Source organism: Thermoascus crustaceus (assembly GCF_041956765.1).
Source record: "Thermoascus crustaceus strain CBS 181.67 unplaced genomic scaffold VTN00scaffold_1, whole genome shotgun sequence".
Lineage (NCBI taxonomy): Eukaryota > Fungi > Ascomycota > Eurotiomycetes > Eurotiales > Thermoascaceae > Thermoascus > Thermoascus crustaceus.
Window position 1 is genome coordinate 4080943 of NW_027192527.1, and position 16092 is coordinate 4097034.

Genomic DNA, 16092 nt, shown 5'->3' on the forward strand with positions numbered 1-16092 from the left:
GAACGCGGGGGAGATAATGGAGATACAGAGATGACCTGGAGATGGATCGATCGGGGTTGCATCAGACTGTCGCTAACCGTCATCCTGTACAGAGTACCTGGGTGGTCGTGACTCTCCCCACCGGTCCTTTACAGGTGCATCCTCCGGTGCGCGATCCTTAATACCGGAGCAGACACGTCGTCTCGACGCCCCCTGCGGCCACGAGGCCGTCAGAGTTTTACGGACCATGCATATTATCTCACGGAGAATAACCTCCCACTGGCTATTCCCCTGTCAACGGTCTGGCAGAGGCCGTTCTCTGGCAGTCCCTTTATGTTCCGAAGGCCAGCCATGCTTGATGCCCCAAAGTTCCTCGGCGAAGAACCGAGACAGACGTCATAAAGTTGAGATATCTGGAACAGAAGAAACCAGGAATGACCATCTATCGTAACCACGTCTGTTACTAAACATGTAGAAGGTGCAGATATGCACTCCGTACTGCATAAGGGAAAAGTATTCAAAGCAGGCGTTACCCGAATAAGAAGTTGATCAAATTGCTTCGCAAAAACCCCGGGTGGTCCGCTCATCGTTACTCCAAGGGGCTCCAAGGCTTGAGCGCCGCGTGGTCCAACGGTTAAAGTCGAGACCCACGCCGGCCAACACAGCCAGTGAGGGCGCCGGGGAAGATGTAACTTTGCCATTACCCAATGCGGCATGCGGGGAAGCCGTCGTTGTACAAGCACGAGCATGTACATCACAGTGCATGCGGAGTAGCGGGCCGGATGTCGGGTTAAGCCTCATGGCTGCATACAGTACAACCTTCAAGGTCGGCGACAGATGAGGCCTGCCGCACGGGTAAGCCTGGTATTGTGTAGACAATCTCAGTCAGATCACCGGGGACAGTGTGCCTGTGTGGTGAATGAGTATGCAACTGGCTATCTGTAAGACGACTGGAAATCGTCACAATGGCCATCACAGTACAGAAGGTCGAGTCGAGCCCTTTACCGCGAGTGGTTGCTGAATAAGACAGCTTCTGTTAGTTATCGAGTGTGTTTCTGGAGATGCACTACTCAGGCGCTGATAGTCCAATCGATGATGCAATGAAAACCAAGAAAAGATGGAAGCAGAAGTTGACGATTATTCGATTGCTACTCGAGGATACAGGAGGTAGAATCGTTGATCCATTCGGTACGATGGGTGGGATGGACAGGCGCTAGGTTCACTCTGCCCGGGTAGGAAAGAACTATCCTGACAGTACGCAAACCTCAGATATTCTCTATCCGAACCCCTAGACCGTCTGAAATATTTGACTTGATCAGAATCGCTCCGTTATTGTCACACCTCAATTTTTGATGCCGCCTTCGGTTTGCTCGCAACAACCCCATCATCCACCTCCAGCTCTTGGAGAAATAAAAGTCTTCGTCTCTCCCAAGGTCCGAAGCACCTGATGTCGATTCAGCAACTCAGGGGAGGAGTTACATTAGTAACTCCTCCATCCCCAGACAGACAAGTTTCCAGTAGACACTGATTCCCGTGTCTTCCTCTTCTGCCTTCACCTTGATCAGGTCGTCTAACTCAAAAAGCAGTTCCTTGCACGACTTCTCAAGTCGCGCGTACCAGTACCTATCCGGAATCTGGCACCAGCCGAAAGCAACAAGGACATTGGGAATATCTTCCCAGCTTAGTCTGTCCAGGATCAGATATATCGTGTCGAGAGGAACAGGACGGGAAGTCGTCAGATGCTCGATGCTCATTGGAGAAGACAGATGAGACCATCTTCTCGTCCTTCTCTTCACCTGTTCCCTGCGTCTACGCTGGAGGCCCTCGTCGATGAGTTCACGGAGGGCAGGGATCTTGACGGGGTCTTGGAATGCGAAGAACCTCTCCTCGGTCACCAGCAGTTCCTCCTCTTCTCTCTCTCCAAATTCCTCAGGTGAAAGATCCCTTGGATTGTAGAAAATGTGGAATCTTGAATCACCCAACTATCTCCGACGGAGGGCTTCTATCAGAGCTCCCAGCTGATGGCTCTCGGTCAGTGGGCCGAAAAGCCGCTCGATCATATCCCAGCAACGGGCATGGATAGGATATCCAAACGGATACTGCATTTCGTCATCGGGGTCAAGGAATCCGGCAGGATTGACCCTGATGATCTTCTTCGATCGTCGACCGTTCCATTGGGGATACCCAAGAACCGCCTGATCCCTATCTCGAGGCACATCGAATACACTGACTAAAGTTGTACTGACACACCCCTGAAAGTTGGTATTGGAGCTTGTTCTTGCCGTTGGAGTCTTGCTCTTTTTCTGTGACAATGACTATTTCTCGATCATCAGGATCTTGTGTACCTTATATCAGGTCTTTCCCTCTGCAGAAGGGATCACACTTACCAACTCGAATGAAGCTGGTCCACACCAACGCATCCTCTGCTAGGATGTCATCCCTCTCTGTTGAATGTATTGTCCCGCAGGCACAACAATAGTCGCGATAGGGATCAGCCAATCACAGCCCTTTTCTTTTCTTTTTACCTGACAAACCAGGCTCCAGCAGGGAGATTGTTAGCTCTTTAAAGTGCTGGCCGAGACGGCTGATCCGAATAATATAGTCAATGAGGAATGTGATTTCGTTCTAACGCAACCGGGTCAAGTCTCACATCGAGCCAGGTAGGTAGCTCAGCAGCTTTTAGTTTTAGTATGACATTTCTTTTAGTCAGTGACGCACTGATTAGCGTGTCCATTTATTTCAACCTTATCGCTCAGTGTTTTTATTAAGTAAGGTACAGAACAGAACCAGAAAAGGAAATAGAAGTAAGCTTCCAAGAGCGGTCATCCCGCCACTCCCGCCCGTGGTTCACCAATGGTGGAATTTTATGTACCTCAGGCATCGGTGGATCGTACGGTATTCTCTTTCAACATGCAGTGTCTCTATGCAACTTTCAACCGTAAACAGATTCTTGGTCTTGTGGTCGTACTCGACAAACTGAACGTATTTTCCAACCGCAAAGGATGCGATGCTTCTTACTCGTTTGACTCATTTCCTCGAGATATCTCTTTCAATTGGTCTCTTTTTTGGTTCCGGACACTGTCCGTACTCTCGTACTTAGGGGTATTGCACTGGACAGTCATAAAGTGACGTGCCTGGTGACCGCTTTGTTTTGTCCTCTTGCGACGTATTCTGTAGTACAGGATTTAAATCCTGGCACATCAGTGAAGTGAAACTATCACCATTAGACATGTCAGTGAGCTCACACTGTATTGACTAGGTAGTATTCTGCTGCTGAGGAAATCGATACTGAGCTATTTTGAGCTATGCAGGGGGGCACCAGCATATTCAATGCTAGTTCGTCACTGTCACTGTCGGAGAACAAAAGATATGAAAAAGCAAAACCATTTGCTAGGTAAGAATTTCAGAAATATAAGGCGATCCGATATGCCGGCCCGTGTAGAAAAGAATAAAAAAGGCATCGGGAGGTCACCCTAGACGTATCTCGAGTCATTTATAATCTGACCAGGTCCTTAGTCCCATAAGGCCAAACAAGGTGAATCAACACCGGCAAGCCATTCACAGTTCTATATAAACATTCACTCTCCGAGTCTTAACGCCTCTCATGCCATCCAGCCTAATACAACCCACGACCAGATGCCATACGCACGAAGTCAAACGGGACGTTCTGACCGACCAGCAGCCGCAGAGTCTCAACTGTCGTCCATGCGTTCACATCTTCGATCCCGTACGCGGTCCAGCCTGCACTGGCCGCGACAGCTAGAGGATCACCCTTGCGTGGCCCACTGGTCAAATCGAGGTACACCTTCCCTCTTATAGAAGGAGGCGACGACCGGCCGTTGCTGCTGTAATGTCGCAGTAACGGTTGTACCAGTAGTGACTTCTCCGGCGGCAAGGCAGATATTATAACGAACGGTTGCTCCACCAACTTGACTGATTGGATGGAGGTAAAAGGTTCCAGGCCAGGAGCCAGAGGTCCGCTTGCTCTGAACCCGACTGTGTAGATTGGGCCGACGTCCAAGCTGCGTAGGGCGAAAATGGCAGCGGAGGCATCGCTTTCTGAGCTTGAGAGGATGATGGCAGCACGTCCGCAGTAGGCAGACGGAACATAATCTCGCGTCAGAGTGGCTCGGATGCCCTTCCATGCAGCGTTTTCGCCGACGAGCTTGTGCTGACCATCAGAACTGTCGATAGTAATGGTGTCAATAAGGCCGATAGCACGCGCAGCTGCACTCATTGCTGGGATATATGGAGCAGAGCTCGAGAGCGGTGGATTGACGTAGGCACCACCGAAATTTGGTTGCATGATAACAGCTTCGATCGATCCCTTTGGACCCCGATCAAGGGTGTTGAAATTATGAGGGAGACTGAGCTCGTTGAAACACTTCTCGATGAACATCGACTGGGATGTGGGTCGAAATGAACCGATGGCATATATGTCACGTTTGGGCAGCTGACCCATGATGTGGAGGGCCTCATTGATCTCAGCTGCTGTGAGCTGACCGGGAGCTGCTATGATCGGTAGCAGAGGATGCGTGATTGGTGAGAAGACCGTATTGAGAGCGCGAGATAGCTGGCCCGTCTGACCCATGTTAACTGCGGACAATAATGGATAGGTGTACTTCGCTTTGATAATAGACCGGAAATACTCTAGTTCGTAGTTCTCCTCAATGGTGTTCACCATGGCGATCATCTTCACGATATCTGCGTACTTGGCGCCCTCCTTGAATAGCCTTTGCGCCTCAGGCGAGGTCCATTTCCAGGTGCCAGAGAAGTCGTGAAAGGCAGACATAATGATGCTATTTCCCCTTATATCTGCAAGGCGTCTTCTGATCTCCTCAGGGAGCCACAGTTCAACATCGATATACTCGATGCCCCATTGGATCGCCCGACATAAGTACTTATAAAACAGACTCGGGTCATCCATCGGGAACCTGCCGTTCTCCTTGGTGCATCTCGTGGTGAAGATGATAGGAAGCTCTGTACGTTGCCGTAACAGCATAACCTGCTGCCCGACGTACCTCAAGCTTGGAACAGAGCTGGAGGTCCCATCTGGTAATGGCTCCTCAAGCAGATCGACCCTGAGCTCAACAGCATCAGACCCCACAGAGAGGATGTCGAGGTTTGACAGCGCTGCACGGACATCGGGGAAAGTAGTTGATATAAAATTTGTCCGCTTCTTAGTCGCGAGCTGCTCATGAGGTCTTGTCTGTCCCAATATCAGGGAGAGGAACCGGGTGAGATCCCGACGGAAGAAGGGGCTCCGTGAATACAGGAACTCATAGTGACAACTATCAGTGAGGTTCTCATCCGGGAACGAACCATCATCGACACAGTGCGTGTTGACCAGGACCAGTGAGGATCTGTCGTATCCTCCCAGACTGCTCTTCAGATCCCCTGCCAGGATACCAACCACGACCGCGTCGCTGCCCCCGACCAACGTCGAAAGAGAGGTCACCGTTGTCCAGGGCTTCCCGAGGACTTCCGCGACGACCTGGACTATTCCCTCCTGCCCAAGCCCAAACACAATCACAACGGTCCCCGAAGAGTCTACAGGAGCAGCAGATCCAGCGTTTCGGGAGCCATTTAGGACGACGTCTGCGGGCGTAAAGACACCTGTCTGAAATTGCGTAGCCATCGATCCATGGAGAACAGCCTGCATCATCGTACGGCGGTCCTCCACTGTCTCATCCTTGAAAAGGGGATGGTCAAACAAACTAACCACAACTCCACAAGACAGCACAAAGCAGAAAGACAGAAAGGCTCAGAAGTGCTTCTGCGTGGGCGTGAACAATCGAAAAGAAGAAGGGGGGAGGCAGCCAGATGATAGCTGGTATATAGATATAAGGCAAGTACGACGCGGATGTCAGCGCTTAAGATGGGTTGCACACGCCGGCTGCGAACAGGGACGGAATCGCAGCAAAGGAACTGGCAAATAGCGTGCACGCGATGGGCTGAAGGAAGACATCTGCAGCCTTCCTGCAACAAAATGGCTGGGATGATGAGCTTGATAGATAAGGCATGGGACGATTAGGCAAAGAACTGGGGATCTTCAAAGGGAAACGACTGGGGTCTGCGACACGGAATTGGACCGTTGAAGCAGCCGTGGAGGGGCGGATTCGATGGAAGACCGGCAGCCGTTACTCCGCCGTGAGAAGCAGCTTGCGCGTAACTGAGGGACTGGTAAGTAGCCCGAAGAGAGGGAAACGGTCCGAACGGGGAGATGAAGAGCTCTGGAGAGTCGGGGATGGAGGTGAAGCTGGAGAAGCGGGACGGGATATGTGGGATTTGCATGGGGAATTCCCCCGGGCCCCAGACCGGCCCACCGTGCCAGGCCACATTTCTCCGCCAATAACAGAGTATGGGGTATGAAGTTCTCGAACACGGCCTCTATTTGCCGTCGCTTGTTGTCGTTGTTGTTGTTGTCGATATACTACTGTTGCTACTACTACTAATGAGCAGAAGGTTATAGGTGTCTGCAGCGTCTCTACGCTCCATGCTCCAGAAGCAGCTTGCCTCGTGGTGCTCTACCTTGATCCTCACGTTGTCTGGATTTTTGCATCCACTATGACCGCAAGGCTACAGAATCACCGCTTTTCTGCCGACTTCCGGTATGCGACAGTGCAAATCTTTGGTCTTGACAGGGAACAGTATCACCGGCGTCTATATCACGAGACTCCTTATTGGGCAGAATCAAAAGCAGGGCTTACTAGCCGTCGATCAAGCCAAAGATCCTATTACGAAGATCAAGTGGGATATCCTATCATAAGATGGCGTGCTAATTTATGGTAGAGGTGGGAATTTCTCATCCTGAACTGGCTAGGGAGCTCCCAGGACGTTACATAATGCTCGCATGGATAGTACATAGAGCGCGTTGCACGCAGACGAATGGATCAACGGATAAAATCCGTCCGATTACTCACAGAAAGTTCTCCCCGATCCTTCACCTCGCTCACAGAGGCGGGGTGTCCGCAAAGGTGTTGAACAAGCCGCTAGAACACCTAGTCAGCACTATGTTTTTCCAATAGATTCCTACTGTCTGACAACTCTAACTGGAGAGACGGATCACTTACCCCTCCGGATACCTCGCCCCAAAGACCTCCGCATTCTCAACCGCCTTCCTGATCTTCGCATTCTCCTCGGGCGTCAACTTGATACTCAACGCCGCGACATTCAAGTCAATATTCTCAGGCTTCGTCGTGCCGGGGATGGGGATGATATCGTCTCCCTGAGCCATGAGCCACGCCAGCGTCAGGCTGCTGACATGCACCCCCTTCTCCTTGGCAATGTCATTCAGGACGTCCAGCAGCTTGAGGTTCTTGGGGAAGTTCTCCGCAGAGAATCGGGGCGCCATCCTACGGAAGTCTCCCTCGGGGAAGTCATCGGGGGACTTGAATCGACCGCCCAGAAAACCACGGCCCAGGGGAGAGTAGGCGACGACCGCTACGCCGAGCTCACGGCAGGTCTCGAGAAGTGGGCCGGTTCTGGGATCTTCGATGTCCATGCTGAAGGGGCTGTATTCCATCTGGACGGCCGCGATGTGGTGGACCTTGCATCTGGTGAAGACATTGATATCAGCACTTATCCTTCATTCATGACAGAGAATAATGAATAGGTTCAAAACTCACGCCCTCCGCAGCGTCTCAGCCGAGCACTCCGACAGCCCCAAATACCGAATCTTCCCCTCCTTCTTCAACTCCGCCATCGCCTCGACCGTCTTCTCGATGGGCGTGACCCCATCCATCCGGTGACAGTAATACAGATCGATATGATCAACGCCCAGCCTCTTCAGACTCTTCTCGCAGGCTTCTTTCACGTACTCGGGATCCGCCCGCAACGCGCGGCTCCCGTCCGCGTTGGTCGTGATGGCGAACTTGGTCGCCAGGAAGATGTCGTTCCTCTTGCCCGGATTATTGGCGAACCACTTCCCCAGCAGGTCCTCGCTGTCGCCGTATATGTCGGACGTGTCCCAGTGAGTCACTCCCGTCGAGTAGACGTAGTCGAGGAACTTGAGACGCTCTTCGTCTGGGGGGCGGGGGTAGTAGAAGGCGGAGAGGCCCATGGAGCCCCAGCCCAGGGCTGTGACCTCGGGGCCATCCTTGCCCAGTTGGCGGGTTGGGAGTTTGGGGACCATGGTCTTCTATCTTCGTAGCGAGCTCGTCAAGAACAGGTCAGATGTGATCGATCGATTTTATTTATCCGTTATTAAAGCAGAGTACGAGGGAGAGCGCCTCCAGATGGAACCGGATGCAATAAGTAGGAACAGAGAAAAAGAACACCAACGTGAGATATATATATATATATACCATACCATATCGCCTCCCATCCCCACCGACAGAAACACCTACCGATGCATTGCATACTAGTAGATCCATAAGGTCGGGAGTTACGCATACTCCGTTGTTCTGTATTTCAAAGCTTTCTCCACTTCCGTCAGCAACATGCAGAAGATCGAAACACCTAGATACGGGAGACCCAATCAGATAGTGACGGCACCTGGAGCCGTTGGTCCGTTATGCCCTGTTGTTCCGTGGTAGACGGCAGGACATGAGTCCAAGAAACTTGCAGAGCGGGTTGACCATCCCTGCCAGAACCAAACACGGGAAGAGGGGACCTCGGGGACCCGCTCGCCGCCCCTCTCCCTCTCGGCAGTAGATGCTTCCTGGCCGGAGTTTAGCTCGGAGATTTCGTTGGCTCCGTCTGTTATCTTTGCAATTTTGTCGATTAGAGGTCTACGTTTGAATTCTGCACATTTCCCATACAGGTCCATCCCAGGTTGGCCCATTGATGGACAGGTAGGTAGATAGTTCAGGTAAAAATGTTTACGCAACACGATTGCACTTTGCCACCACATACGAAAAGACACCAGGAGATCGTTCCCACAGGAAAAAACCGTCAAGAAACACATCAGGTCACTAAACAATATCTGATTAGTTACTAAGTAACATCATTCTCGTTTTTTCATCTTCCTCTGGCTGTGGGGGGAGTAAGTTAGATAGGAAAGGAGAATGTAAGAGATCGCCAACGGAGGCAATGGGACAAGACAAATGATGATGACTATGATGACGATGAGGAGACGGCGCGCTGGACAAGCCTGATTTGTGGGTATTAGACAAAAAGAGAAGACAAAAGAAAATACAATAGAATAAAATAAAAAAGATCCACGTAATCATGTACTGAGCGGGGAACAAAACCAAAGAAATATCGAAAGAACACACAAGAATCAAAGCCAAAACAGGAAAAAACGCTCAAGATGTTCGAACGAAGCAAGTGTCGAGATCCTCAAAAATCCTTGCTCTGCCTGGATAGTTCTGTGGCCCCCTTCATTTTCCTTGGCCTGGCAGATCACTCGAGAGGATAGATAGATGCCCGTCAATCAATCGATCGGTAGGTATTTAGTAGGTATGTACTTCCCGCAATCAATTAATAAATCGCTTCGATCCACCTCACTTTTTCACATGTACTTGAAGTCAACGTGAAAGGCTCTCTTAGATGGAACCAATTATGATAGAAAAAAAAGCCAACTTGTAAGGTCTTGCCTGCCGCATCATTCGATTATCCGCATGTCATGCCACTATGCACGCCGACCAAAACTGAGAATTTGATAATTATTATTCCAAGCGCAAATTAGGGGATTGATATCCCTGTGGTTTTCGCGTTGCGGGCGAACTTTCTCTGTCGTGTACTCCACTGTTGATATCTTCCTGACAGCGGTTGTCCCACAGCGAATCTGCATGCAGCTGCAGATCCTGTCGGGAAAGATGAAATAACCAGAATGATAATAGAAGACCCCGGAGGATAGATCCACCGAGGAGGGTTCTTGCTTCGCAGTAGTCAAGAGAAGCAACCCGCCCCCCATATCCATAGACACCATAGTCACAAGCGTAAATTCTCAAGACATAATCAAGAGCATACAATTTGATATGCGCAAAGATCATGTTGTCCGCTAATGTGCGTTTCACCTTATCTGATTGCGTCACATGCATATACCGAGACTCCTTTTCCGCAATCGTGACCTGATCGATGATTCCGCATCATGCATTTCGAAACGTTCCATGGCTTCCACCTCGTTCCGTACCGCATTACGTGGAAATGTGAACGGTGAATGGTCCGAGGTCGCGCGACGTATCCATCACGGAATCTACTCAAACACCCACATACACATCGTCCCACGTTAAGGAGCGGGCGTATCATGGGGGTGATACTGATAGCCCGTTCATGAGCTTCGGTAGCGGTTTCCTGCGCGCGTTGTTCGCCGTCTTCGATATCCGAGGCATTCCTTGGATCATGCGAGGTTCCTTCATTAGGGTTGTGTCGAGTTTGGCGGGGACTATACGATGTTGAGACCTGGGTCAGCTCACAGCTCAATGCCATTGAAAGAGAGATCTGGGGCGTAGTAGACTGGGTTTCCTCATTGTGGGTTGAAAATGGCACGTAGACCTACTTCGTGAGACAACGCTGCTGTAATCACCGGACAGATTCTGCTGGCTCCTGCTGGAGGGGAATGTCGTTGCGGCTGCTGACCGCCAGAGATGGTTAGATGTGTCCGACAGGAAGTCTGTCATCATGCGACCAGAGAAGATGGAAGAGCGACCGCGGTTTCGTTTCGACAAAATAATCTCGTCAAACAGGGTTATCCTCGGGTCTTTCGACTTCGGTTTCGCTCTCTCACGTTCGCTGATGAATTCGTTGAATCCTATGGAGGCACCATTAATACTTAATTCAGGGACAAAGCTGAAAAGGACCTCCTAGGGAACATACCTTGCGTCTGCTGCAGCACAGCCATATACTCCGCATGCTCATGTGGCAGGCTCTTGAGGAAGGCCTCCATATTGAAGCTGTAAGTCAAACCCGCCTTTTTCTTATCGCCCGTTGCCGGTTGAAGGAACTTCTTATACGTATAGAACAAGCTGGCAAAGCACCGCACAAACGCTGCGCGAACCTGTTCAGGGTGGAATGCAGCAGGACAGACCACGTAGATCTGCATAGCGCACCTGTTGTGTACATAGGTCTTGCAAGCAGAGCACCTGTACATCCCTTCCTCTGCCATGTCATCACAAATCGAACAGATAGCCTTCTCATCCCACGGTTGTAGCTGTAGACAATGTCCTTCAATCCAACAAGTACTCTCGTTGTTGTACACGGCCTGTGCCGTGGCCTGAGGGACGATAGTTGAAGCAGCAATTGTAGATTGAGCATAAACCGATGGGGCATAGCTGGAGCCACTACCATAATCTGTGTTGAGGGTTGTAACCGAGAGATTGGAAGTGTGGCCAAGGAACGGCACGCTGGGTCTCCTAGGCACTCCCTGCTGCCTGCGGTCCACACCAAACGACGAGCTCCTGCGAGACGCAGAGTCGAAATGACCAGATCGCTTCTCCCGCAAAGATGCCTGTATCGCTAAACCAGAGTCGGTTCGGGAGGCAGAAGTAGGTGGGAAATGGCCTGAAGTTGGTGAAGGATCTCGCGGTGATGGTGGAGATCCCGTCTTGGACGTTGAGCTCGTGCTTGGCCGATCACCCCTTGAGGAATACCCTCTTGAGAGCGCGGGATCGTTCGCGGCGTTCAGAAAGGCATTGTGAATAATCGGCTGAGACGCTGCCAAAGCTGCAGAGTCCTGACCGAATGCGTTCGAGTTGAGACTGACGTATTTCGCGAGATGGGTCGACTGTGCTTTTGAAGTGAAGATCGCAGGGTTCTCTGCAGCGAAAGAGTCGTACGGGAATGTCTCAATAGCGTAAGCTGGCGGGCCAGGTTTAACACCGTACCTGGTGTGATGGGGTGCTGCAAGCTGAAGGAGTGACAGAAGTTTCCTCCGTTGGTGACGGGGTAATGGAGTAGGTCTGGCAGTGCTTTCAATCTCATCCATATCGAGATCCACCAGAACGAAGTCATCCGACGGCAACTCAACTTTCTCGTACCTCCGCTCAATCCCAACAATGTAAGGGCAGGGAGCCTCGAGCGCCTGGATCAAACGAGCGGGAAGCACGGGGATCAGCACCCCCGTCCACTGAATAGGGAATAGAAGATCAACAAGCGCCCTGCAGGCTAGATACAGCATCGACGTGTGAGACGACAGGAAAATTATTCGTGATTCTGCAAGAGCGTACTATTGGCGATGTCGGTTAGCTTGCGGGCTTGCCCGGTGGGTGGAACATGAAATGCCAGCGTAGACACACCTCGAACAGGACAATGATATTAGATATGGAGAGTGCTCGGAACAGGGCATAAAGGTCAGTCTGGTACATGGATTAGCTGGAGCTGTGACCCATTCAGGATGAAGAATAACGTACGTTTCGAGAACCTGGAAGCTCGTTGGCCGCCTCTTTCCGTGCGAAAAGACGCAGCTCCCTCACGGCTATTTCAACCTGTGTCTTCGATGAATTCGGGCTAAATGCTTCAGTGCAGAGATTCATGACATATCGTTCCAACGGCTGCCAGTAACCAACTCGGGGCGAACAGGGTGGCACCCTCTGCACCGTTCCTTCAGTCATAGGCACAGCTATCGCTCTCAGCCACTCTTTCCAGAAGCTTGTCATCGATGAATCTTTGCCTAGAATACCGTAGGCACGAGGAATCCAGAATCCGGTATCGCCATCGGTAAGCCCCTCGATCTTCGTTGCTGCTCCGTGTCGGACAGGTCGCAGAAGGTCAGTCATCAACCCGATTTTCTCTTCCACGGCGCTGATCTCATCCTCCAGTTCTTCTCTTTGCTGGGAGCCAGATTGAACCGTGGGAAGCTGTGCCAGCAGACGTGAAAGCTTCGCTCGCTCCGCTGCCAGCCTTTCACCCAAACTGGCTGCCAATTCTCTCTCCTCGTCGGTCATGTTGTCCTTCCGCCATTCTTCGCAGCGCTTCTCCAATTCCTCTGCAGCACGTTGGCCCAACGGTATCCATATTATTATACATATTCCGTGGAGCTTGGATCCATCACCCGCAGTCATGACGAAACCATGCCACGTAGAACGCGGCCTCTGATCCGAAGAGACAATGTTAATATCGTTCGGAAAGGCGAACATTGGTACGTAGTCTGGGAAGCTGGCTCGCCCCTGCGCCTCGTCCGGCATGCCCCTCTGCGGGTACCTGTCGAGTAGAACGGGCTCGAACCTGCGTTTCAGAGGATGCATAGTCGGCGACGTCTCCAAAGGTTGTGGAGCAGGGATAACTGAATTGTAGTTACTGAGACGTCTAGAGGTGCGAACAGACGCTGTAGAGTAATAGATTAGCAACTGGGAACCGCGCTGTAGGTGTATCAGGAACTCATCGCCTCACCTTGACGACCAATGGAAGAGGGCTGCCTCTTCACACTGCTCATATCCCTGAAAGACATGTGCCTGCGCACACTTCCAATGCCAGACTTCAAAGGATTCGTCGGTGTAGATACCTCCTCTGAGACGATCTTCTGCGTCCGCGGCCTCGGCCTCGGCCGTGTAGGTGTATTCGTAATAGCTCCGGCGCTGAGGCTAAGATCCGACAGGAAGGACTCCCTCTCCGCAGCGAATTTGAGCAGAGCTCTGTCGAAATCAAAATTATCAAGACCAAGGTGAGACGACCTGTTCGGTGATGCGGCACCCCTTATCGTCATGCTGCTTCGATTGCTGTGCGACCCTGACCGCATTGACAACCGTGCCTCGCTGGACAGTTTCGAGAGACGCTGGTGTGAACCGTTCTTTGAGCTTGGCCTGCTGGGAGACCCTGATATGGTGATCTGGTCATCGTCTGCTTCCGCCTCCTCATCTTCATCCTCATCCTCCTCGATGGTATCCGCGACAGCGGGGCCGGGGGCACTCGCGCCGTTCGCTTGGTATTCGTCCCCTAATTTCAAGAACGTGTCCAGGATATCCGAGCCATCGACACCTGCTATCCAGAAGAAGTCGGCAAGAGGCGCTGACGGCGCCTCCGAAGTCGAAGTGGGAGGCATGTTGGCGGTATGCAGCCCGCGGGGGGTGCTATGAGCGTCGACAGCAACAGCGTATCATGAAAACCCTCACCCACCACGATCATAACATCCGGTAGAGATTGAACGCAGTCACATCCACGGGACCTGTTGTGCGGGTCGAAACGAGCGTGCTGGAGGCAATTGTGCGGGACGTCGAGGTGGGCGGTGTTCAGACTGCCGCTGGAAGGCTCCAGCAACCGCTCGGACAGGGGGAACGACCGAAAGACGGACGACCTGCAACGACTGTGAGCAGAAGGGGAAGTGTGCAGCCTTTTTGACCGGGCTCAACGCAGAGGAGGGATCTGGCGACGCAGGCCAGAAGCACGAGAAGCGGACGGCTGCGTAGCCTTCCGAAAAGGAAAGGATGGAGGAACAAGAACGCACACAATGTCTCCGTACCACGCAGACGACGGCAGACCGCTGAGGGAAGTCGGAAGGACGATACACCCAATATGGGGTAGAAGGCGGGCCACTAGGGGCAGCTATCAGCGACCGGCCAGGCCTGAAGGCGAGCGCGTGCCTGGGACGGCGCTCTGGAGACGGTCGGCCGCGCAGGGCTCGAAGATTGGCGACGAGTTGCCGTTGGAGATGCACGCTACCATGGACGCTTTGGGCCTTAGACTCGGGCGGCCGGTGGAACTCGCTGATGTCGCGCGTAGCTGATACTCGTGCACGGTACTATTCGCCCACCGACAAGCTCAAGCTCAGCTTCTATCCCCGGGCGGGGATGGCATGGGAAAGGGATGGGAATGTTGCGCTGCGATCTGACTCAAAGCGACGTCTCTCTGCGTCACGTCCTCGAGGCGGAAGCGGCTTGATCGATCGAAACGAACCCTTCCAGAAAAAACAGCCAGGCCAACAATGGACCTGCATCAAGCGTGGCCCTGGAATTTGAGCGATAAGAGATACCTATCTCTGTGCGACGTCGGCAACGCCCTCGATATAACTTGTGCTAAGTACGTACTGCACACTGCAGGGAGGATCATCCTGGATGAGGGGACAAAGGTTCTAACCATCCCCTCTAGTTGCTTGATCTTTCAGGGCTCCCAGGTGTGCCGACACAAACCGCGGCGAAACGCTGCTGTTCCATACGGAGTATGACGGAGTACTTTTCCCAGCCCTAACAGAGATCCCTGTCCCCTGCTAGGGAACGGTGTGGGTATTGGACCCAGGTTCTATGCAGGGAAGCGATACGGAGTAAACGTCGAAGGAGCCCCGTTGAACCAGTACAACTACAGAGTGCTGCACAAAACTGCTATCTCTTGTGCTACCCGCATTGCCGGAATAGCCCATGACAAAAAAAAAAGTGCTGACAAGCATTGACGTTTGCAACTTATGAGCTGTCCATCCCACCGCAAATCATGTTGCATCCTGCATGAGACACACAGATGCAGGTACCGCGAAGGGTTGCCTATGCCTAACCTTTGTTAGGCCAGCAGCTACGCTTTGTCTCCACGGGCAAAGGAACAGAACCTCTGCAGCAGTTGCTGACCTGTCTAACCACCACCACAGCCTTGACTGCTAATTTGGGAACAGAGACGTGTTCATGATTCACGAAGCTTGGAGTGATTCGAGGGAATTTCTGTTTTCTCTGGCATCTGTGCATTGGAGCTTTGGACCTCAAAACGACCCTGCAAGCTAGCACTGCTGATCTTAAGGAGCTCTACTAACTACTCCGTATGCTTTGGCCCTGGTACGGTGTACTGCGTAGCTTGCGGCCCTTGCGGAGATCGTTTCTCTACTCAGGACAGTACGAGAAGCACAAAGAGTGATAGCGTCATGACTGAGAACGAATAGGGCAAAAGGCCACTCAACTGACTACGATGCATCCTGCTCGATCGAGAAAACAGCATACTTAACATGCCGCGTCGGCATTCAGAGCAAGTCCCAGCGACCGCTCAGATCGACAAATGGAGCTGCTTATTTTCTCATGCTCGCAGCTTATAGTCTCGAACCTAAGTTAGGCGCAACATAGTCTGCGGTCAATTGTTTCAGGGCCTTTCAAGGATCTGGTGCTGCACATCATTAGTAAAACCCATGGCGGCCGCAAAAAGTTGGTCTTTTTTTTTGACACCGTTACCCGAATGTCGAGACTCCAGAAATAGCCGCGCTATATTGGATCTGTGCCTTTTTCCAGTTTCCACTACTCCGTACCTAGGTAGGGTACGCGCGGG

The 16092-nt window shown here is 51.9% G+C and overlaps 6 protein-coding genes across 6 annotated transcripts; all 6 read right to left on the reverse strand.

Moving 5' to 3' along the window:
- Positions 1 to 528: 528 nt before the first annotated feature.
- VTN00DRAFT_1450 (uncharacterized protein) lies at positions 529 to 2399 on the reverse strand (the record flags this gene model as incomplete). The annotated part of the gene is made up of 3 exons (XM_069427559.1): positions 529 to 823; positions 1459 to 1961; positions 2367 to 2399. 3 exons carry the CDS (start codon positions 2397 to 2399, stop codon positions 529 to 531), a joined length of 831 nt encoding a protein of 276 aa, XP_069292152.1.
- A 1196-nt stretch (positions 2400 to 3595) lies between these two features.
- VTN00DRAFT_1451 (uncharacterized protein) lies at positions 3596 to 5617 on the reverse strand (the record flags this gene model as incomplete). Its single annotated transcript, XM_069427560.1, has 1 exon — positions 3596 to 5617. One exon carries the CDS (start codon positions 5615 to 5617, stop codon positions 3596 to 3598), a length of 2022 nt encoding a protein of 673 aa, XP_069292153.1.
- Positions 5618 to 6931: 1314 nt separating this feature from the next.
- Positions 6932 to 8113, reverse strand: VTN00DRAFT_1452 (uncharacterized protein; the record flags this gene model as incomplete). The annotated part of the gene is made up of 3 exons (XM_069427561.1): positions 6932 to 6971; positions 7053 to 7535; positions 7608 to 8113. 3 exons carry the CDS (start codon positions 8111 to 8113, stop codon positions 6932 to 6934), a joined length of 1029 nt encoding a protein of 342 aa, XP_069292154.1.
- Positions 8114 to 8458: 345 nt separating this feature from the next.
- On the reverse strand, positions 8459 to 8764 carry VTN00DRAFT_1453 (uncharacterized protein; the record flags this gene model as incomplete). Its single annotated transcript, XM_069427562.1, has 1 exon — positions 8459 to 8764. One exon carries the CDS (start codon positions 8762 to 8764, stop codon positions 8459 to 8461), a length of 306 nt encoding a protein of 101 aa, XP_069292155.1.
- A 1405-nt stretch (positions 8765 to 10169) lies between these two features.
- VTN00DRAFT_1454 (uncharacterized protein) lies at positions 10170 to 13900 on the reverse strand (the record flags this gene model as incomplete). Its single annotated transcript, XM_069427563.1, has 6 exons — positions 10170 to 10309; positions 10424 to 10675; positions 10741 to 12088; positions 12159 to 12218; positions 12273 to 13186; positions 13252 to 13900. 6 exons carry the CDS (start codon positions 13898 to 13900, stop codon positions 10170 to 10172), a joined length of 3363 nt encoding a protein of 1120 aa, XP_069292156.1.
- Positions 13901 to 14008: 108 nt separating this feature from the next.
- Positions 14009 to 14934, reverse strand: VTN00DRAFT_1455 (uncharacterized protein; the record flags this gene model as incomplete). The annotated part of the gene is made up of 2 exons (XM_069427564.1): positions 14009 to 14577; positions 14883 to 14934. 2 exons carry the CDS (start codon positions 14932 to 14934, stop codon positions 14009 to 14011), a joined length of 621 nt encoding a protein of 206 aa, XP_069292157.1.
- Between the last annotated feature and the right edge of the window lie 1158 nt (positions 14935 to 16092).